The following is a 23,008-nucleotide window of genomic DNA, read 5'->3' as shown; positions in this document are numbered from 1 at the left end:
TTGTTCTGTGAGTGGGCCTGGTGGTGTCTTAGGTTAGGGGTTTTCGTGTGGTAGCTCTCCCACAGTCTGGTTTGCTAGCCTAAGTTAGTTCCCTCAGATTGCCCTCGGGGCATTCAGGCCCAGTCCTTACTCTAAGCAATGCAGCCCACGCCTCCCTGCCCAGCCCCCGCTTGCTAGTGGAGGATGCAGGCGTCTGCGCTGCTTCTCCGCTGGGGGAGTTACCGTTGGGCACGTAATCTGTGGGTTTTAATTATTAATTTATTTTTCCTCCTGGTTATGTTGCCCTCTGCGGTTCCAAGGCTCGCCACAGACTCGGCAGTGAGAGTGCTTCCTCGTGTTTGGAACCTTCTCGCTTTTTTAAGACTCCCTTCCCGGGATGGAGCTCCATCCCTACCTCTTTTGTCTCTCTTTTTATCTTTTATATTTTTTCCTACCTCCTTTTGAAGACAATGGGCTGCTTTCCTGGGTGCCTGATGTCCTCTGCCGGCATTCAGAAGTTGTTTTGTGGAATTTACTCAGCGTTCAAATGTTCTTTTGATGAATTTGTGGGGGAGAAAGTGGTCTCCCTGTCCTATTCCTCTGCCATCTTAGGACCGCCTCCTCTGTCTCGTCTCGTATTCATCTTATCCTTCTTAAATGAATTCTTCTCCTTCATCCCCCTCCCCATCTTCATATTCATCTAGCTGTTTTTCCTAATTGCTTTGTAATTTTTTTTCTTTCATAATGGCATACTTAGTATGGCAACATTTATAAATCTGAATCATGCAGATATATTGCTCTTATTATCACATCATTTTGTATCATGACTTTGAAGTCTTCCATTTCTGCGGTGGGATCCTTTTTGTCATCATAAGGATCAAGGGAATGGTGTGTAAAAGAGTACAGGGGAAAAAAGAGTTAAAAACAAAACAACTTACCTTTGCAAGACCAAGGCCTGCTAGAGTCTTGAGTGGTTTTGGAAGAGGATCAGGCCTTGGGAAGGCAGGATGAGAGAAGCCCTGGACTCCAGGTGATGGTTTGGGAAGGGTTTCAACCACATCTTCAATTTCACTATCAGAATTATTGTTCTCAGAGAAGTTGGTACTCTCTCGTCTCACAATGCCACGTTCTGTTTCTAATACAGTGAAAACAGGGGAGAGTACATGAGAACCTGTGTCATTTCAAATCAGTGAATAACACCAGGAGGACAGTCTTCAAATAACTTACGGTTTCTCTTGGATTGCTGAAAAGCCTTCATTAGCTTTGCTAAGTTTGGTTTTGGTTCCTTCTGGAGAAGAAAATAAGAGCTTGATGAATAACAAGTATCAACTTGAATAAAAGAATTATAACCTCCCCCATTACTATATGATCTAACACAAAGAACACAGGCTCTGGAGTCATTCAGATGTGGATTCAAAACCCAGTTCTGCCATTGACTAACCTTCTCATAGGGTAAGCATTATGACAGATGACATCAGAAACCCCAGATGTTCCTCTCCTTACCCCTAATTGACTGCTGTACAAATACTATGACACCCACTAGGTTATTTCTCTACCAAAATGTTCTAGAAAAAAAATTTATCCCTGGCAGTTTAGAGTACTATTGAAAAACTAAGACATTTAAATTAATTGCTATACTTTGACATATGCTTGCATGATTTCTATATGCATGAATTATCACTTGGGAAGGGAAATATGAAAGTTTAGATTTTAGTAGAACCTTATTTAGATAGGTTACAAGCACAAACAGGATAAGCTACTTCTATTCTGTTTGTTAAACAACTAAAGACAAATGATTGTTCCAATTTGGTTCTTTCAAAGAAAAAGGGGAAAAAAAACCAAGAGTAAACCTGTAGGGAAATGATCATGAATGAAAGCCACAAACACACTAAACAGAAAGCCATAATCAAACATGTTCACAATAGAGGCAGAGAGAGATGGACTGAAAGAACAGACACTGAAGAAAAGTATTCTGCAAGGAAAAATTAGGTTAACAGTAAAAAAAAAAAGAAAGAAAGAAAAGAGGTGGGGGAGGAAAAGAAAGCAAAGAGAGAGACGTTCCTAGTCAAGTACAAACTTAAGGAAAAAAAATAAGTATAATAAGGTTTGTGGAAAAACACATATATTTAAAATTCATATACAATAGATCAGTAATATATCAGTATTCTTAAGGATATACTATGAACAAAGCCTCTGTTTTATATGCTTTTATTAATATATAAATTATGCATCTATATTGTTCTTCAAATTTTATGAAAATATCAACATACATTGTACATAAAGCATATATTTAAGACAGAGGCTTTTGTTCATAATATATCCCTAGTATAGCAGTCAGTATTACTCTAAAACTTTTTGTTTATAAATACTACCATATTAGAGTTGAATTTTGCCACTATGAAAAATGTCATTTGCTTAGCCACACATGGTCATCTATCACTACCTGAATGTTGTAAAGTATTACTTGAGAGAGAGAAAAATTGATTAAGAAATATTCCTAACTATTTACTGGGGAAAAGAACTGGTAATCAAAATTCTGAGGAGAATGTATGGCTTGAAAATAAACATTTAATGGAACACAAGATGGGGCTAAAAAGGTCAAAAATTTTAACCTAAAATTCTCATCTCACAGTTGGTGGACACTGAAAAAAATACTATAACCTTTTACTTTTCACATATTTCTTTTTTATTTCCTTGTTATGCAGGACCTCCTTCCTCAACATAACTCAACTGAACTATATTACCTGTAACATTATATAGGATACCATTTCTCTCTTCATTTATTCACATTCAAAAACTATTAACATGATTCTTACACTCGAGACCTATGCTACATGCTCCAGGAGATGCACAATTGTTTCCTGAACTCCACTAGCTTACACTGATACGGGGCTGTAAGATGAATACTTCAATCACAGTAATACAAAATGTCTGAAATCTGAAGTTTTAGAATGTGACACAAGAACTTGGAGTAGGTTTTTTTAAAACTACAATAGAAAAAAAAATCTCAAGTTGTAAGTTTTGTCTTACGGTTATTAAAAGTCTCTGCTTCTATGAAGTGAAAGTTGCTCAGTGGTGTCCGACTTTTTGCAACCCCATGGACTATATGGTCCATGGAATTCTCCAGGCCAGAATACTGGAGTGGGTAGCTGTTTCCTTCTCCAGGGGATCTTCCCAACCCAGGGATTGAACCCAGATCTCCTGCATTGTAGGCAGATTCTTTACTGTCTGAGCCACAAGGGAAGCCGCTTCTATAGCTGGCTATTATTTTAGGCAAACATGCATTCTTCAATGAGATGAAGAGTTGTGAATATACTCTTAATGGAATGCTTGAGAAAACACAGTGGAATCCCTTTATAATATGGATTTTGGAGAAACAGAATTTTAATTTCTAAATCTCTGTAACTTCAACTTTTATTTTAGTCTTAATGCAGAGCCAAGACAGAAACAGAGAAAGAAAAAAAAAAAAAGGCCCTCCTAACAACTCTGCTGCTGCTGCTGCTATGTCGCTTCAGCCGTGTCCGACTCTGTGCGACCCCATGGACGGCAGCCCACCAGGCTCCCCCGTCCCTGGGATTCTCCAGGCAAGAACACTGGAGTGGGTTGCCATTTCCTTCTCCAATGCATGAAAGTGAAAAGTGAAAGTGAAGTCACTCAGTCGTGTCCGACTCTTTGCGACCCCATGGACTGCAGCCTACCAGGCTCCTGTGTCCATGGAATTTTCCAGGCAAGAGTACTGGAGAGGGTTGCCAATGCCAAGAAACCAAAATAAAGTGTCCAGGGGTGGTGGGTAGTGGGGGGGCGGGCCAAGTAGATGATATATGCTATATAGTTTTGGAACTGAAAGGCTCCAGGAAGATTCCATGATTATTAAAATAAGTAATTATATCCACTAAAGACATCACTATGAGTGTTGCAAAAGTCATGTCCTTATGGTTTGAAATTCACAGTAAGACTCTATCCTTGACCAAAATTCATATTTCCTTCACTGTGGGAAAGCTTTTCCCAATACAATTTTCCTGTCACTCTATATTTTCCAGCCCATTGTTCTCTTCACCCCACCTTCAGTATTTACCAAAGTTAAAAATAAAAAAAAAAAAATCAACTAGTCATATTTTTATAAAATAGTTTGCTCTGAAAAACTTTCCATTATAAACATAAAACAGTGAGAGGGACACCATTGCTGAATTTAAGAGTGAACACTACATGAAACTGAATTCAGAGCATGAAAACTAATTTCACAAGAGTGCACTTTACCTTGGTTTCAGAACCTAAGACGTCATCATCTGATGTAGGCCATGAATCCACACCAGGTTTGTTGGAAAACCTTTAGAGCATAAACACAATGAAAATGAGTGAGTTCATTTCTCTAAATGAAAAAAAAAAAAAAGAAGCAAGTGAAAGTTTGGCTATCTATGTAGTAAACGAAGTTTCTTGACATAATTAAAATTTGGCCTCTGTTTTAAAACATTTTTTGAAAGATATTTTGATGTGGACCATTTTAAAAGTCTTTATTGAATTTGTTGCCATGTTGCTTCTGTTTTATGTTTTGGCTTTTTGACCCCAAGGCATGTGGGATCTCAGCTCCTCCTACCAGAGATTGAACCCACACCACCTGCATTGGAAGGAGAAGTCTTACTAACCATCTTAACCACTGCACCCCCAGAGAAGTCTCCAAAAGAGATTTTAGTTACCTATTTCTGCTTCCATCTCTCCCAACCTAGGACATATCTAGGTAAGACTCATTCTTAGTTTCCATAATAAAGACTGACAGCCAATATATTGGCAGAGCCTGAAAATAATATGTTTTCACCAAGTCCTAATAGCTGAACTGAAAATCTAACTGATGGACTGACGTAACTTTTGTTTGCCCAAACTGCAATAAACCTGGTGACTTAAAGCAGAAGGACATGCTGCTCCTTCTCCATTGTCTGTCCCTGGTTCAGAGCCTAGACTGTGTCCATCAAAAATGGCAGTCTTGGTCCTTCAGCAGGGAAATCACTTATGGAGAAGGCCCCATTCCTCCCCTTCACTGTAAAGGAATACAGGAGTTCCCCGCAATGTCTAAAACTTAAAATGGACACAAGTCAAAGAAATAATTTATATGTTTCACTTATATGCTACACGGGTACTTCTCAATCTCTGCTGAGGGACAGGAGAGTGGATGTTGGAGCCAGGCAGGCCAGCTGTCAAATCACAGGTCAACTCATTTTAACCATGGAATCATGGTTCATTCATCAACCTCCCCAAATCAGTTGCCTAATTAAGTAAAATAGGACGCAGTTACTTTACAAAGCTGTTCTGATGACTCTATGAGGTCACAAATGTTAAGCACATAATGCAGTCTCTAACCCAGAGCAGAACACTCAACAAACATTAGCTTCTCTTCTCTGTGTGTTCTCTTAGTAACACGTACAATTTTTAAAAATTCGTTAAATCCTACCTGCTTAAAGAGTCTTCTTCAGAACTCTTAGCCGCTATTAAAGAAAAAAGTAAGACACATTTTAAATCAACAAAAGAAAAATACAGACGATTAAAACCTCAAGACTGATGTTTTGTTTAAAAGTATTCCTTTGGGACCACACCTGGAGACCACACTAGAGGGAGTAGTGATCGTATTATCCTCATGGGTCACTAATACCTAAGAACCATTGCTCTCCTTATAGTCATCAAATGTAGAACAGAAGGAAAGAAGGAAGAACTGCTGTTTACAATGACCATAATCCTAACCAAACTCCTGGAGACTGACAGAAAATGATACTGCACCATTAATAGAATCAGTACGATAAGCTGACAAGAGCACGCTTAAACAGCACAGTGTTCCTGGACTTCCATTGCCTGGAGCAGTGAACAGAGGAACAGGTGTCTTGCTGGGACACAACACAAATTCTCTGGCTCTTCAGTTCAGGATGAAAACGCCCTCTCATAGGGAAGCTTGGTCTACAGGCACTGAACTTCAGAGCGTGGGAAAACATAGGAAACAAAGTCTTCCTGGCCCTCTTTCCAGATGTAAGAGAAGTATGAGAGATGTAGTGATTCCAGATTTAGAAAGGATGATCTCTTGAAAGGGAGGTGGGGAAGGGCAAATGGGTGAAGGGGGTCAGCTGGGTGGTGGGGATGAGGACTAGACTTGTGGTGAGCAGGCAGTAGGGTACACACAAGCTGAACTTCTTACTGTTTTAAATATATGTGTATACATACTAATACATGTGAAAAGTACACTCTCTTGAGACTATTTCCTTCCATTGTTCAAGGGTATCTGGACCACCTAGAGCAGGATGGTCTAAACAGTGCTCTGTTCTACTGAGGGATATATCATTATATCAGTCCTGCCCATTATATGGCAAATGTTGATAGAAATGCTTTTTCAGCTTGGAAGGCATTCGTCATCAGATCCTAAGCTGACAAATAAGGGGAGGAAGGGAAGGATGGAAGGAGCTACAGACTCTGGTGCTGTTGGACAACATTTCACATGTGTCGTCATGATCTGATGCTGAAGGGATGACTCACATGGAGGGAGAGGGGTCCTCCAAGCTCAAGCCTGGAGGGCAGGGGCAGTGATTTTTAAATGTTTGCACCCTGTAACATCAGAACAATGCTTGGTACGTAAAAGACACTTGATAGTTATCTCTTCAGTGAACAAATGAACAAATAAATAAGAATGATTTCCTTGAAAAGTCTGTTTAGAAAACTATAGAAAGTAACCAGGGACAACTCTATTCTGTTCTGAGCATATCGAAGACCAAGACTCTATGTCATCTCTGTATCTTCTCTAACCTACAGAAGTTCTTTGATGGATGTTGTTGTTGTTCAGTCACTGAGTCATGTCCAACTCTTTGCGACCCAATGGACTGTAGCTCACCAGGCTCTTCTGTCCATGGGATTTCCCAGGCAAGAATACTGGAGTGGGTTGCCATTTCCTTCTCCAGGGGATCTTCCCGATCCAGGGATCAAAGCAGTATCTCAGGCATTGCCAGGCAGATTCTTTATTACTGAGCCACCTGGGAAGCCCCTTTTGATTAGAGGTCTACTAAGTTTAAAGGTGTTCTCAGACAGCTTGTACAATGTGCTAGATGCCACATCAAGGGGACATAGTGGTGTTTTTGCTAATGTGAAGTGTTTTGGGTCTTTTATTAGAATCTGCAGAGTCCCAAGTTGATCTATTTGAAAATCTATTATGATAATCTTTTTTTTTTTTTTTGATAATCTTTTAAAGAATGGCAACAGAACATGTTGTGCTTACAAAACTATACTATCGTGACAATCATCCAACACACAGAAGGAAACATCTGGTTCTAATGAAGCCAACCTATCTCACTCTTTTTGGATCTGTGAGGAATAAAGGTGGTAATAGAGACCTTGTTGGTACAATAGGCAAAATAACCGGTGGTTCTCAACTAGGCATTGCTTTTCTGATCTGTACTATTCCAAGGTATCTTTCGAAAGTAATCTCTTCCTGGTACACTGCACACTGGCTCAGCATTGCAGTTCTTACTGTTTATCATTTCTTATCCTACCAGGAAGGCATTGTTGAGGTTCCCAGTTTAAATGATGGTAACTTTTTTAATGAGACTAATCACTACACAGTAACTGATAACTATTCATTCACTAAATGCAAACTATTTGTAAAAGTTAAAGTTCCACTTTTATAAGAAGTCCAATTTGTTATAATATGATTATAGATGAAATATATATCATACTAACAAACATTTTTTCTAATTTACACAAAAATCTAATACAGGATTTTAGGGGCTGTGATTAAATACATGGAATTCTTTTCAGACAATACTGTCTCTGATGTTAAATTACCTACAATTAACTTCTTTAACAATTCTGAATACTAGACTATTAAGAAATTAATTTAAAAATAAAATACACGTGCATTTTACACTAATTTTGTCATAGTTCTTTCATTATTGAAACTTCCTCACTCCTACTTTATCTATGGTAGAATCACCAAGAGTAATTCATTATTATCAGATGACGTACCTGGGTTGCTTTTTTTGGGAGTAGTTTTAGGCCTTTTTTCTTTATATTCAGAGATCAGTTCGCAAATGCTATGTGTTAAAAATGTGATAAATAATATTTTAACACTAATATGAAAAACAACTACAAAATATGTTAAATTCTTAGATTATTTCAGACAGACAATGTCAGCGATAATATCAAAACTACAATTGTCCCATACATTTCAAGTTTCTAAGTTCTACAAAGTTTTACTTAGTATGTATTTAAAGGAGAGAGAAAAGGAAGATGAAGTAGTCATGAACTGAGGGCAATATAGCTCAGAAGATTAACTAGATTTAGCTTGGCATATGAAAACTCTTTCAAACTTGCAAATCCTAGCTCTGTAACCAACCGCTCTTTGTTTCTAGAGAAGTTGCTTCTCTTGAGTTCAAAGTCTTCCTCTACACAACTGGGATCTTACTGCCTTATTTCACAAGGGGATTAAGAGGATTTAATGGGATAATATATCCCCAAAATGCTTGCAGAATGGAATAATTTGTTCTTGAACTTTATTGCTGGAACTACTTTGAAATCCCAAATAAAACCAATGTCTGTTTTCTTATATGTTTAGCATTCAAGGGTTGCAGGAAACTGTTATTAATTATGGTGATCAGTTGTTCTTTGTGGTTCGTAATTTAGGGAACCTCAGCTCTTATATAATTTGTACCTAAATTTATTTATAAAATATGAACTCACTACATTAGAGAACATAATTATCCCCCATTATTGCAGCTAATCACACCAAGTGCAGAAAACTAATCACAATCAAGACCTGGCCTGGACCGCTACTCTCCATTCTCTCCATTCTCTACCTGCTCAAACTCTCAACCAGCAGATCTTTTTGACAATGATGCTTAATCTCCATGTTCATCTCCGATTCACTTGGAAGACATTACCCTACTCTTACAATGGATCCTGGCAAGTCCTAGGCAGGGCTTACCTTTCTAAATTCCTCTCTGAACTAGCTTACTTGAGATTTAAGGATTTCTGGTAAATGGGGCAGAGACTCAGAAAACATTTATGGTTGAGGCAGATAAATCCTATGGAAGATTTTCATTCTTACAGGAAACAGATCCCATGAGGGGGCCAACTGTAACTATGGAATCTCAGGCAAGTTGACACCCACTACTCTGGGAAGGATGACAGGGAACCTATGACCTAAGGAAAGGTGCCCCCACAGGATAGAAGCTGCCTGCACCAAACAGACAACTCTCACTGGTCATGTAACAAGTAACAGTTAAAATTCTTTTTGGCTGCAGTTTAGTGATAACTGGCATTTTAATGTAAACACTTACATATTAAAACCACTAATAGCAGCATATTCTTCTGCAGTCCGTCCAAAGACATCTTGAGAAAAGACGTCAGCACCTCGCTGAAGGAGAAGACTGACTACATCGGTACATTCATAATTGACAGCAAGTATGAGGGCGGTTCTAAAACAACAGAGAGATGACGTCACCCTCAGGAAGTTGAGTTAACTTACAGAAACAGCTCGTTTGATATGCTTTACCAAGTTAACATCTTGCCCTTCCATGAAGAACTGACCATTTACATGCTCAAGTGTACATCCTTGTAAATTACTTCCACGGCTAAAATGAAGGGATGGAAAAGAAGCCTCCTGCCCCACTGGGATGGCACGCAGCAGCAGTTACTATTTCAAAAGTCCCTGATGAGGACTCCCCTGGTGGACCAGGGGCTATGACTCCAGGCTCCCAATGCAGGGGGCCCAGGTTCCACCCCTGGACAGGGAACCTCATCCCACATGCTGCAACTGAGAGTTCCCACAACTAAGACTGCACGCAGTCAAATAAATAAATGCTTTAAAAAAATAATAACAAAGTCCTTGATGGACAAGAAACTATGCTGAGGTCACTTATCTGAGGCAGGTGAGTATTTAAAGGACGAATCCCCCGTTTCCTCCTTAGTCTGATATATTATGCTTCAAAGTCAGCTAGAGGTTGGGTTAAGCAAAGGCTATTTGCAGGCTTAAAACAAAAATATTAACAATAATGGAAATAAAAATAGTCACCGTGGCACTTAATGATGTTGACAAGCATGTGCTCTTCACTAAATGAAATACTATATATACACACAGCCACCTTTGAAGGATGCATTACTATTTGCCTTTTTATACCAGGAAACTTATTTGCTGATGATAAGTACTGTGCCCAAGGTCATAACTCTAATAGGTAGGAAAGCTAGGAGTTGAACCCAGTCTGAATCTAAAGCCCATCATTTTCGTCTGTATCATCCACCTCTGACTTATCTTTGTTAAAGGAACTGTTTATCCAATTAAACCTATCATTCTTCCTTCTACCTTCATTTAAAATGAAAACATCAAAATGTACTAGAAATGAAAAAGGATAAAAACTGGTGAGCCCACAGTATCTGGGGACAGGGATTACTCATCACTTTTTTGTTGCTGCTTAGTCACTAAACTGTGAAGGACTCTTCTGCAATCTAACAACATCAGTATATTTCAAAGAAAGTAACTGAAAGCAAAGAGTCACCCAAAAGACAAAATCAAGTCCTTTATGTTTAGTATGCATCTTTTAAGGAAAAATATATACGAAGTAGAGGTTAAACAATCGTTATAAAATAATTAAGAAATTCAGTACTGTCATAAGGTAAACTGAAAAGCAGAATCCATATTTTATAAAGCTAATGAAACTAGTATGAAACCCCTCAGCTACTACAAGATCAACCAGAAAAAAGAATAGGTTGCATATGACATCACTCAATATTATAAAGGAATATGAATCCTGCTATATATTCCTGCTATATAGTTTTTCACGATTCCCAGTCAGAATAATTGATTTTCTACCTAACTGATGAAGTGTTGATCACAAATGAAACCTGTTATTAATTTAATCTTGATCTTAGCACCCGAGAACAGCACTAAGGTTTTTAAAAAGAAAAAGAACAACTGTACCTTTTCATCTTATCAACCGCATGTATATCTGCTTCTTTTTTTACTAAAAATTCCACCATTTGCTGTTTCCTTTCACTTATGCCAAGTAAGAGTGGTGTAAGGTCATCCTGTAAAACAGGAAAAACCATTTCTAATGTACACAGTTAACCTATTTCTAAAGTGAACGGAAAATCATGCAATAGATTCTCTGAACTTAAACATATAATTCAGAAAGTAAATAAAAGGGAGCCCCTCCTCCTCATCCCCTGGCGCGCCTTCTATCTCTTCAAGATGCTCCTCCTCCTGGCCTTCCCTGGGGGTCCAGGGGCTAAGACTTGAGTTCCCAAGGCAGGGGGTCCAGGTTCCATCCCTGGTCAGGGAACTAGATTCCACGTGCCGAAACTGAAGACCCCATGTGCCACAACTAGACCCAGTGCAGCCAAATACGTCTTTCAAAAAGATAACTAATAAAATGCTCCTCCTCGACCTCTTCCAAAGATGAACCACAGAGTCATTCTCTAAAACTCACTTTCAACATTTACTGGTTCCAAGGATCTTTGCTTCTATCATAGTATTTATCATGAATATTGTAGTATTTACTTGCCCTATTACTAGTCTCAACACTCCTCCAGAGAGAATCAATCAGCTACTAAATCAACTGCATATTTTAGGAACAATGTTGAGGCAGGACTATATAATATTATCTGTAGCATGCATAACCTATCCAAGGATGACCAGGAGTAACCTCATGAGGTTTACAGACATTCCAATGGGAATATTATCCTCTACATGAACACGCAAAGAGAAAGGTTGTTTTGTGTTTTTTTTTTTCTTCCAAAAAACCAACTGTGGGCACCATGTTTTTTGGCTTTCTCAGCAAAGTCTCCTGAAATTTAATCTTACTCATTCTCCTTTGCTTGTTCCTTCCCCCGCCCTTAAGTTAACCTGACAGGTCAGCTTTAGCTAGATGCTGTTTTGACACAGAACAACACCGCTTATCTTCAAAGACCTTTCTTGACGACTCTCATGTAATTACCTCCAGACCTCCAGGAGGAAGCTTCCTTAATCCCAGTGTTCTGGTCTCTGTCTTGCTTTACTGCTCTTAGTTAAAGATTACAAGGTCAGTTCAGTTCAGTTCAGTCGCTCAGTCATGTCTGACTCTTTGCGACCCCATGAATTGCAGCATGCCAGGCCTCCCTGTCCATCACCAACTCCCAGAGTTCACTCAGACTCACGTCCATCGAGTCAGTGATGCCATCCAGCCATCTCATCCTCTGTCGTCCCCTTCTCCTCCTGCCCCCAATCCCTCCCAGCATCAGAGTCTTTTCCAATGAGTCAACTCTTCGCATGAGGTGGCCAAAGTACTGGAGTTTCAGCTTTAGCATCATTCCTTCCAAAGAAATCCCAGGGCTGATCTCCTTCAGAATGTAAGTTACCAATAAATATGCACTCAGCGTTTTCTCAGGGAGTTGCTCTTCCGTGAATTCTCCCTGCGCTCTCTCTCATAATCCTGTGTGTTTGGGAGACTCATTCAGTGTGAAACTGCCACAACCAACTTAAAATTCTAATTTGAAAAATTCAATCCCATCCTTAAGAAATTCTTTTAAAATATGAAATCAATTATACATTAATTCGACTGTATTTAAAATCTTGAAATAGTTATCAAAATAAACTATAAAACAAGAATTGGAAACTCAAATGCTTATGGAGGGAAAGCTGGTGGCCTGAGTAAGTGAAAAAGCCAGGTGAGGCTGGCAAACCTGTGAACACACGCCCCATACAGAAGGGGAGGCCTCCACACGCAGAGCAAACAGGGGCGGCCTCCACACGCAGAGCAAACAGTAGAATGGGCTCAAGGGGGACCAGATTGAGTTCTCCAAGAAGCCTGAAATGCAGACTTCCGCATGAGTTTGCTAAGTTTTAAATGTTGACTCAGTCTGTGGAGGTAGTAAGCTAAACATATCCAAGGACCACATTTGCTCTGTAGCCCACTTGTGGTTTCACGTTTTGCCGTTTCCAAACAGGTGGGCATAAAGCAAATATTTGTATGTGAAAGCTTTCCTTTCTTTAGTATCATGTGTTTCACAAGAAAAGTGGGTCTCAATATGTAATAAAAATTGCTGTTGACTCATAATTTTATTAAAATAAATTTAAAAAACAAGACTCAAAATTCCCACTTTAAGAATGTTTCCACTGCTTGTTAAAACTACAATCTATTTCTAGAATTCTCCCAGATTATTAACCAAATGGATAATGAGTTCCTAAGACTGCTGAAACTAAATCATTAAAAGAATCCCCATCTGTACTAACTTCATGGGTTTTGATGTTTAAAGCTGTCGTCTTGCTTATGCCAGGGCTCAGCAAATCTAACACACGCACTGCAAGAGTCTGTCCTGCTGACACCAAAAGAAGGCTCACGAGTTACTATTACTGCAGTCAGGAAAACACTGTTGGTAACAAACATCTGTTGACCTAATGACCTGGTTGATAACAGAAGGTATAAAATTCTTAAAGGGTCAGACTCTACAGACGAAGTGACTTCGCCATGAGCAAATCTCTAAAGACTCTTGGAGTGTCACTGAATAATTAGTGGTTGGAAGGAAAAGGAGTTATATTATTCAAGCCAATAGATTTTGCCAAAAATATTCCTTTTAACTTCTCAATCACAGAGGCAGAGGAAAAAGTCTGGCTAATATTGTTGCAAAGGAGGGAGCTGATGGAAGTAGCCAGCATTGATCAAACTCCAACTCTTCTATCGATTACTTATTTTTGAGATAGGTGCACTTAGAAATTATCCTTAATCACTCCATAGTTCTTCACTAAGGATCATATCAGAATCTCAAGGAAATATTTCTAAATACACATGTCCAGGCTTTCCTCGATTTATTTCATCAAAATCTTCAGGGAACAGCCTAGGCTTGTAAATTTTTTTATAAACTTTCCCAAGTGATTGTGGTTTTCACCAGCATACTCTAGCTGAGAATTAGCACAGCAAACATTCCAGTCTCATCTCTCACCCACATGGCCAATTCCTTCTCTTACTTGAGGATTTGAAGAAAAAAGAAAAGTATAAGAGGCAAGAGTCATCAAAACAGAATTAAATTTTCCTGGGTAAATAATGGTAGAACAGGGACTAATAAACACAAAAGGCAACCTGATCTCATTGTTTATAAACCCCTTACTTTCCATCAAGACCTTCTAGATTGAGAGCAGAGTCCAGACTCTTGTCTAACTGGCTGTTTCTGCCAGAATAGGATAATATTTCTGTTAAATATTTGTTCTTCTCTTTTTTTCCCAACTTAATCACCACCTGTTCACTGCTGATCTGATTTCTGCAAAGTCTTCCTAAAATTGGTATCTAGGCAAGTCTCCAATTCACTCAATCTCTTTCTCAAAATAACAACTATTGTCCTGAGACTGAAAAGCACCTTACCGAAATACATAAACTGAAGGGGAAAAAAAAACCCCCAAAAACCAAAACCTTGGGACTTCTGTGGTGGTTCAGTGGCTGGGTCTCAGTGCTCACAGTGCAGGGGGTCTGGGTTCAATCCCTGGTCAGGGAACTAGATCCTGCATACTGAAACTAAGACCCAGCACAGCCTAATAAATATTTTTAAAAAACACCTCTTCTTGGCATATCCCAACTGCCAAAATCCCAACTTGATCTGCATTTTTCACCTGCCCGCTCCTTTGCCTTTCCTTTTAGCCTCTGAAGCCTTGGGCAATGAGAGAGAAATCATTTTTATATAAATCATTTTTTCATAAAATTGGAATGTGTTAGCAGCAGCAAGATTTCTATTATGTTGTCAAATGCTTGTTTGAGTTTTAAGACAAAGTCTATTTCCAAGGCAAATTTTGCTTTACTGTGTTATTTTAGACTAATTAGAAAAAAAAATTTTTTTTTCAATAAGGGAAAAATACTTGGAAAAAGTTTTACCTTTAACAAGTGCAGTGTTATCACAAATATCTGCCATCAACACAAAAAAGAATGCTTCACTCCCTAATGCTTCTTGAGCAATATCATGATTTAAAGTGATATCTTAGACAATCAAGTGCTTTCAAAATATTTTCACTCAGGGAAGGCTGGAGCTTCCAAACAAGGAAAACTGAGCCCACCTGTGAGAGTTGGGGAGCTCTCTCTGCAGCTCCTGGCCGAGCTGCAGCCACAGGAGAAAGAGCAGGAGGGGCAGCTTCACCATCATCAGCTGCCCACACTCAGCTGCAGCCCCGCTGAGCGCCCCCCAGGGCTGAGCGTGGGAGACCCACTTGTACCTGGAGAAGCAAGTGGTCACCAGCACAAGTGAACACCCTTGCTGGGTGTTGATTCTCTGAGTAATCCCTGGTCCTACATTCTACAATACAGATACCATCGTATTTATTTCATCCTGGGTTTGAGTTAGGCTGTGCTCAGTCCACTTTCTTCATTAGCAAACAGTATCCTTTTATTCTTAAAGACTGATGATTTTCCAGCAGAGCTGGAAACTGCATCTTCAAAAGGTCTGCACCTGGATGCAAAAAATCAAGTTTTTCAACAGGAGTTATTATCTATGAAACTAGTGCAAAAGAAATGTAAAAAACTAGAGAGGAGAAAGAAGTTGGAAGAAGAAGTAGTGACCCTCAGAAGTCACATAGAAGTGAATATGACAGAACACGGTCAAGTAGAGCAATATCAACAGGAGAGTGAAGAAAGAGCGAGACAGGATCTCGTAGAGAAATTAAGAGAAGTCACCATGTTTTGCAGATTACTTTGTTGGTCTGTCCTGTGCTTGAGTTCACTCTCCCTGCACAGTACATTTTGGATGTGTACCGCATAGGTGTTTCCTCTGCCTCCCTTAGAGCAGTTAGTTTTGTAGATTTCTGGAAGGAAGGGGGGCGCCTGTTTTCCCTTTTAATATTTCAATTTCCATCACAGTTATCACTAAATTGACCTTTCAGAATGATTCTCACTAGAGAGTCCTGTTACTTATAAGACCAATTGGTAAAAAACAAGACCATTAGGAAGAAAAGAAAATATTGTGGTTTAGAACTGGTACCATCCTCTTGAATTATTCTTAAATTATCTTGTTCAATTTTTAAAATTTTAAGTTGATCCTCTTATTCTTTGAATTATCAGATTATATAAGTACTACTGTAACAGTGATTCCACTTTAATTTTATAATTCAGATTTAATTCACTTCACATTAACAATAATTGTTTTAAACTTCCGCTCTCTCTTTTTTTTTTTCACCCTTGAAATCGCTCTCTGAATCACTGACTCAAAACTAAAGGGAATAAATATAATTTTCCAGGTTAATGATTATTTTTAAAATGTTATCTTTTTCAATTTGCCTTAGACACAAGCTGGATTTCAACAGATGGAAGTCAGAATTAAAGACTTGGAATCTGAACTCTCCAAAATGAAAAGTTTGCAAGAAGATTCTAATAAAGCAGAGTTGGAAAAATATAAGCAACTCTACCTAGTAGAATGTGAACTTATAAAGTCATTGGAAGATAAACTAGACAAGTAAGTCAAAACACAGAATCACAGAAACGAAATTTAGTTCATTGATTTGTCTCTAAAGCCTAATTTTTTTAATTTTATTTTATTTTTAAACTTTACATAATTGTATTAGTTTTGCCAAATATCAAAATGAATCCGCCACAGGTATACATGTGTTCCCCAAGTGGGGACGTGAGACTCGTAGGAAGGGAAAGCTAACTAGCTGGCCACTGCTAAGGGGGTGCCCTAAGACCGACTGTTAGCACTGTGTCAAGGCTTCCCGCACTATGTACAGGCGTGCTTATGAAATAGGGGAAATGAACACATGGGTTAGAGGCAGGGTAAGTCACAAAGTGGCTAAAAGTAATGTAGTGACCCGACTGAGGGGTGTGGAGGATGGAAAGGGCAGATCCCACTGGCAGTGCCCAGTCCAGGCTTCCCCACTATCTGAAAACAGAGCGCTCCTAGGAAGCCTTTCATAAGCCAAAGCAGCATAAAGCAAAGAAGCAGGGACCTGAGGACACATTCTGCTAGTCGATACATAACATGAATATGCACAAGTGAAGCACAGGTGCTCCCAGACGGGGCTTAGGGCTGTGGCGACTTGATGCTGAGATGTGGGGTGTGGCTTCCCGGGAAGGAGGTCAGTGGGGCCAGTCTCCCTGCTTGGGGAGCGCGATGCCTCTCACTGTAAAACGTACACTGAACACTGTTTAGAGTTTTGGCTTTTTAAATGAGACCAGAAATTGTCTTCAGATTTTTTTTTTTTTTGATGATCAAAAACAGGTACTGACATAGGCCCTTCGTAGAAGTGAAGTAACATAAAGTGAACTTTGGAAAAGCAGGGGATACTTGTAATTGTTCCTGGGGCTGTTTTAGCTCTTTTCAGCCTTACCCTTTGACTTTCTCGTCCTCCCTTGTGATTGTGGCTCTAGGTGATACCTCAGAGCCAAAAGCTGAATTTCTCTGAGGTCATGAGTGAAACATGTATACAAGGGTGGTGAAAGGAAGCACTTGAACGTGGCTTTGTGGGATGGGGTGTTTCTTCATCCCTGAACTGTTTCCTGGAGGCAGGTTTGTCCCAGAGGCAGCAGGTGTCCGTGTGAGGCCACCTCCCTTTCTCTCTGATGCCCTTTCTCTCCTCTCCCAACTGTGCCTTGTTACTTGAGGAGCCCCAGACACATGTGTACTTCTTTAGAGCAAGGTTACAACTGTTATTGTTTACAGGAGGTCTGCTCTGTGTTTTCAGTGTTCAAATAATTTAATGGGAATTCCATTTACTATATGGCAACTTAAATATGCAGATAATTTATGAAAACATGAATGAAATTGGTGTTTTCCATCTTACCCAGGACTCATCAGAGGCTGGCAGTGGTCAGCGCCAAACTTCAGGTGGAGAAGCAGCAGAACAGATCTTTCTTCAACACTGTTAGCACGAGGCCAGTCCTGGAGCCCCCTTGTGTTGGAAATTTCAATAATCCTGTAGTGCTCAACGGAAATCTTACTCCAAGAGCAAACTTAAGGTTTTCTACCTCAGTTCCACGCCCTTCGAATAATAGCATGGAGACTTACTTGACCAAGGTTAGTTCTATTATCTTTTTTCCACTGGGTTTCAGATTTCTGATATTAATGATCCTTGTTTGTAATTTGGTGAACTTCTGAGTTATTTATTTGACTTATGCACACTAAGTAACAGCCGTCATTAACTGTGCTAATCAAGGAGACATTTAATGATTTTTTTATCCTAGATCTCTCATTTTCAAGAGATACTTTTTAAATTTCTTGAAAAGCTGCATTGAAATTCTGCTTTAGAAATGAAATCTTATTGTCTAGTAACTGAAAGTATACTTTAAGATGTTTGACTTACTTTCTAATTGATTTCACTTTGGCAGTGGTTCATAATCATTTCCGAGCTTTGCTGCACCCACCGCAGTTTATCTACCCCTAAACACAAGTGAGAAGGCAATGGCACCCCACTCCAGTAATCTTGACTGGAAAATCCCATGGACAGAGGAGCCTGGTAGGCTGCCGTCCATGGGGTTGCAAAGAGTCGGACATGACTGAGAGACTTCCCTTTCACTTTTCACTTTCATGCATTGGAGAAGGAAATGGCAACCCACTCCAGTGTTCCTGCCTGGAGAATCACAGGGACGGCGGAGCCTGGTGGGCTGCCGTCTATGGGGTCACACAGAGTCAGACACGACTGAAGCGACTAAGCAGCAGCAGCAGACAGTAAAGAGAGATCTGTTGCGTGTTTTAAATTTTGTTCTAAATAACCCAAAATGTGGATAATTCATTGTTGACTGATTTTAGTTTACCAGGTTTTATCTGGAGGAAATGAACATCCTTTTAAAGACGAATCTCTTCAGTTTTGGCCTGCTTGATTCAAATAAAGATTTTCTCCTTCAAGTTCCCTGTCCTGTTTTTAAAAAATATTTATCCTTTCTAAATTAACTATATCAACTGCTACAAATAGGAGTTTGATATTGAGTTATTCTTATTTATGCATTTAAAGCACATAATTTAGTTAGAAAGTCATGTCATGCCACAAGCATTGTTTAATTACATAAGAAGGATTTATATATTCATTTTGTCCATGGTATAGTTAAAAATCTATGTGTTTTTCCTTAACCTGAGGAAGTAGCTGGCACAGGACTCAGTAAGAATGCCACTGGCTTTGTTACTTCTTTTGTAGAGTTAGGAACTTTGAGTAAATCAATGATTCTCATATCTTAACAAAAGTTTTTTCTGCAAAGAAAACAACCTTTCTTCTAAAAAAAACTTCTGCGTGGAACTGTGTTATATAAAGTGGAGACAAGTATAGAACCGTTTAGCTCAAGAGTGGGCAGAGCCCCTGCAGCTGTGACTTCTCTGTTCCTCAACCCTGCAGCGACCCCTGGGGGACCTTCCCCTTCTGTGGGACGTAGTTCGGAAACTAACACTGATGAGAGAATCCTTCTCGCTAAACGTCTTCAGAATTAAATCTTGCTGGCACATTGATTTCTTGTATATAATTTTCTCACCTTTCTGTGTTTTCGTTAAATGGAAAAGTTTAAAGAAAATCACAGATGTGTTCTCCTTATTAACATTCGACTCAAACTACTTCCTCCATTTGAACAGGATCCTCACCTAGAAATCAAAATAAAGTCTCGGAAGTACATATTTAGGCCAGGAATTTTAGGGGAGAAGATAGTAATCTTGTGGGTCATTCCGAGGATTATGGGTCATTCCCTAATTCTCTGAAATTATGTGTACTTGATAGACTGATATTTATTGTACTTTTTATCAGATTAATCTAAATAGCATTCCATATATATGTTCTGTGTTATCTATAAGCAGAATAAGTAGGAATTCATTTTCTTTTATTTATGTGATTTTTTTTCTACTGAGGTAGTCTTCAGGTTAGGTCTAGTCTCTAAAAGTATTACTTAAAAGTCACATTTAATAAGTTATAAACATATAACTTGTTTATCTTAAAGATAAATATTTGACTTATTTCAGATGCAGCGGGAGTTGGACAGGAGTATAGCTAGAGCACTAAGAGAAGGTATGTTGCCAAAATGTATGAATTAAATTTAGACATTGATTTCTGAAATACACTGTAAACAATAAATGGCGTCTCTTGCCATTGTTTGGATAACAGATGCTGTGTTAAATATGGTTTTATATACATAGCTAATGAAAAATGTGAAAGCATGAGCAGTCATAGTGAAAAATATCCTTCTCCATTTATCCATCATGTACCATAGCTTAAAAAACAGTCTCTGAAGTTCTGTGTATTTCTTTTTATTTCTAGCTGTATCCTTCTTCTACTTCCTCCATCCCTGTGGAGCTGTCTTCCTACACCCTGACACGATTCTCAGAAAACGTGCCGCTCATCAGCTTCTCAAGTGTCTGGTAGTGGTTAAGGCTAGGAAACCCAGACTCGAGCAGTCACGTTTGTGTAGCTGTCACTTGGTGGTGACTTTAAAATTTCTCTGTCACTAGATACGTCACCAGTTTATCTTTTACCCTCGGGAAATGCTCCAAACACCCACGTCAGTTTGGGTCCTGCCAAAGTAGTTGGCCTTATCTCTTTTCCAGCTTACTCTGCCGCTTAGCTCTGCATCTAACCAGCCAGACTGTGTAGGATCCCACAGATTCGCTTGCTCACCTCCGGTCTCTGTACGGGCTTCTCCCCTCTGTCTCTTGTACTTTTTCCTGTCCTTCAGGTAGCTACATACATATCACCTCCACCAGAAAGCTGGCAGTATTGACACAAAGCTGGCTTCCCCTCCTGAGTGTTCCTTGTGCCGTCTTTTATATCTTAGTATTTGTGACTCTGTATGGAAATTGCCTGTTTGTCTGTTTTTCCAGTTTAGGGCATATCATTTTTCAGGGTGGACTGGGTCACCTTCATCTTGTAATTCCAGCGCTTGTCACAGAACCTTTGCATGAATACATGAGTATTCATCAATTCACTCAATTGCCTGAGTACATGAATGAAGAATGAGAAAACCAGGAGCTCTGATACTCAGCCCCACATGCGACCATAAGCAGATTAGAAAATTGTACTCTTGATTAGTATTTTGTGTTGTGTCATCTATAGATATATTTCATTTTTCAGAATACTAGGAAAGGTCTCAGGTTTTTTTGTTTGTTTACTAATCTTAGTTAACCCAAGTGTTTTAGGTAAAGAATATAATTCTTTCCTTTTCTTTCAGTTGATGCTCAGTTTGCATCTGATGCCTTTAGAGTGTCTTCTCGGGGATCTACAGATGGGTCAAATGTGTGTGATGACCTACTTTTGTAAACAGAAGAACAAGATATACAGATTTGGAAGGAAAAATACATGATTCAGAAAGATAAATAGTAAAAGTTTCTCTACTGGACCATTTCCATGCCATTTCATTGTTTACCATTAAACATGATGAGAAAATCTTTATTAAAGGAAAATATTTTTGTATTATGTGTGTATGATGAAAATTTATATAGCATTTTAAGTGATGTTTCTCTGCATCTAACTTACTTTTTAGCAGATTTAAGTATCAGCACTGTTGAGTTTTCCATATTCTAAGTGATAGTGTTAGTCACTCAATCGTGTCTGACTCTGCGACCCCATGGACTGTAGCCCACCAGGTTCCTCTGTCCATGGAATTCTCCAGGCAAGAATACTGGAGTGGGGAGCCATTCCCTTCTCCAGGGGATCTTCCAGACCCTGGGATCAAACTTGGGTCACGTGCATTGCAGGTGGATTCTTTACCATTTGTGCCACCAGGGATGCCCTTTACAAACTTACACTGAGCCCTAATACCAGCTGTTTAAACAGCACCCAAAGAGCCAGTCTTGTCATTAATATTTAGTAGTGTTATTGATAGCTTTTTGGTATTTTCCAGTTTTTATCACTATATATAGACCTAAAGATTTAGATACTGCTGTTATGGCTTCCGTCAATGTTTTGATGTGTTATAGTTGTTAATAGTGGCATAAAACTTACTATATGTAACTTTAAGCACAGATTCATAGGCCTTTCCTCATGGAGAAATAAGATTTGCCTGAGTTTTTGCCTTTTAAGTGAATTAACTTTTTATAATTTTTATTTGTAATTAGAGGATAATTACTTTACAATATTGTGATGGTTCCTGCCAAACATTGACCTGAATTGGTCATAGGTATGCGTATGGCCCCTCCCTCTTGAAACTCCCTCTCACCTTCCTCCCCACTCCACCCCTCTAGGTTGTCAAAAAGCACAAACTTTGGGTTCCCTGCATCATACAGCAAATTCCAAAAAGACACATATACCCCAGTGTTCATTGCAGCACTACTTACAGTAGCTAGGACATGGAAGTAACCTAGATGTCCATCAACAGATGAATGGAGAAAGAAGCTGTGTATTATTCAACTATAGAAAGGAATGCATTTCAGTCAGTTTTAATTGAATTTTGATTTACTTTTGGAGACAGTGTTAAAATTAGAGAAAGTTCCTCTGGATAAATAAGATTTGCCTAAGACTTTTCACCTTATCTTTACCTATCTACCAATCTATCTATTTTTGCTTTGCTTTGTGGAAAAAGTCTTGGAAGACTTTTTTTTTTGGAAAAAGCACCAAACAGACATTATCACAAAACTCCCCTAACTCCCATATATCCTCCTAAGGTACCATTTATCCTTCCTAAGTGTTATTTGTTCTCCCATAAGTGCCTCGCTCAAGTCACCTGTTATTCAGAAGATGCCTTTTTTGCCTACTCCCTATCATTTATTAAGTAGTATATCAACTCCCAGTAATTCCATTAATGCTGAAGAAGCTGACGTTGAACGTTCTATGAAGACCTACAAGACCTTCTGGAGCTAACATCCAAAAGAGATGTCCTTTTCATTGTAGGGGACTGGAATGAAAAAATAGGAAGTCACGAGATACCTGGAGTAACAGGCAAATTTGGCCTTGGAGTCCAAAATGAAGCCGGGCAAAGGCTAACAGAGTTTTGCCAAGGGAGCGCACTGGTCATAGCAAACACCCTCTTCCACCTACACAAGACAAGACTCTACACATGGGCATCACCGGATGGTCAATACTGAAATCAGGTTGATTACATTCTTTGCAGCCATTCAGGTATGACCTAAATCAAATCCCTTATGATTATACAGTAGAAGT

At 39.1% G+C, this 23,008-nt stretch overlaps 2 protein-coding genes and 1 long non-coding RNA gene across 8 annotated transcripts in view; 2 read left to right on the top strand and 1 right to left on the bottom strand.

Annotated features, from left to right (window-relative positions):
* The window catches only part of LOC133258988 (ankyrin repeat domain-containing protein 26-like), a 46,683-nt gene extending 35,399 nt beyond the window's left edge, over positions 1 to 11,284 (bottom strand). For 3 of the 6 annotated variants that reach the window (XM_061435785.1, XM_061435786.1, XM_061435787.1), the window contains exons 1-7: positions 10,919 to 11,282; positions 9,282 to 9,419; positions 7,969 to 8,036; positions 5,423 to 5,456; positions 4,237 to 4,306; positions 1,207 to 1,267; positions 918 to 1,114 (exon numbers count right to left, since the gene is read on the bottom strand). In XM_061435785.1, coding sequence (XP_061291769.1) covers positions 918 to 1,114; positions 1,207 to 1,267; positions 4,237 to 4,306; positions 5,423 to 5,456; positions 7,969 to 8,036; positions 9,282 to 9,419; positions 10,919 to 11,046 — 696 coding nt within the window. In that variant the 5' untranslated portion in view covers positions 11,047 to 11,282. Of the gene's footprint in view, positions 1 to 917; positions 1,115 to 1,206; positions 1,268 to 4,236; positions 4,307 to 5,422; positions 5,457 to 7,968; positions 8,037 to 9,281; positions 9,420 to 10,918 lie in introns of all 6 variants that reach the window. The other 3 variants (XM_061435790.1, XM_061435791.1, XM_061435789.1) reach the window with 2 other exon arrangements.
* LOC133258989 (ankyrin repeat domain-containing protein 26-like) overlaps positions 1 to 21,052 on the top strand; it is a 41,974-nt gene extending 20,922 nt beyond the window's left edge. The window contains exons 2-5 of the mRNA XM_061435792.1: positions 16,232 to 16,401; positions 17,730 to 17,958; positions 19,879 to 19,924; positions 20,174 to 21,052. Of these exons, the coding sequence (XP_061291776.1) occupies positions 16,253 to 16,401; positions 17,730 to 17,958; positions 19,879 to 19,924; positions 20,174 to 20,364 (615 nt within the window). The 5' untranslated portion in view covers positions 16,232 to 16,252 and the 3' untranslated portion in view covers positions 20,365 to 21,052. The remainder of the gene's footprint in view (positions 1 to 16,231; positions 16,402 to 17,729; positions 17,959 to 19,878; positions 19,925 to 20,173) is intronic.
* LOC133258993 (uncharacterized) lies at positions 4,375 to 15,196 on the top strand. Its single transcript, XR_009740226.1, has 3 exons — positions 4,375 to 4,714; positions 9,319 to 9,872; positions 14,975 to 15,196. It is a non-coding gene; the product is annotated as an uncharacterized LOC133258993 (long non-coding RNA).
* Positions 21,053 to 23,008: the final 1,956 nt, after the last annotated feature.

This window comes from Bos javanicus, chromosome 13 (assembly GCF_032452875.1).
Source record: "Bos javanicus breed banteng chromosome 13, ARS-OSU_banteng_1.0, whole genome shotgun sequence".
NCBI classification, from domain to species: Eukaryota; Metazoa; Chordata; class Mammalia; order Artiodactyla; family Bovidae; genus Bos; species Bos javanicus.
Note: the sequence above shows the minus strand (reverse complement) of the source record. Positions and strands in the feature narration are given on the sequence as shown.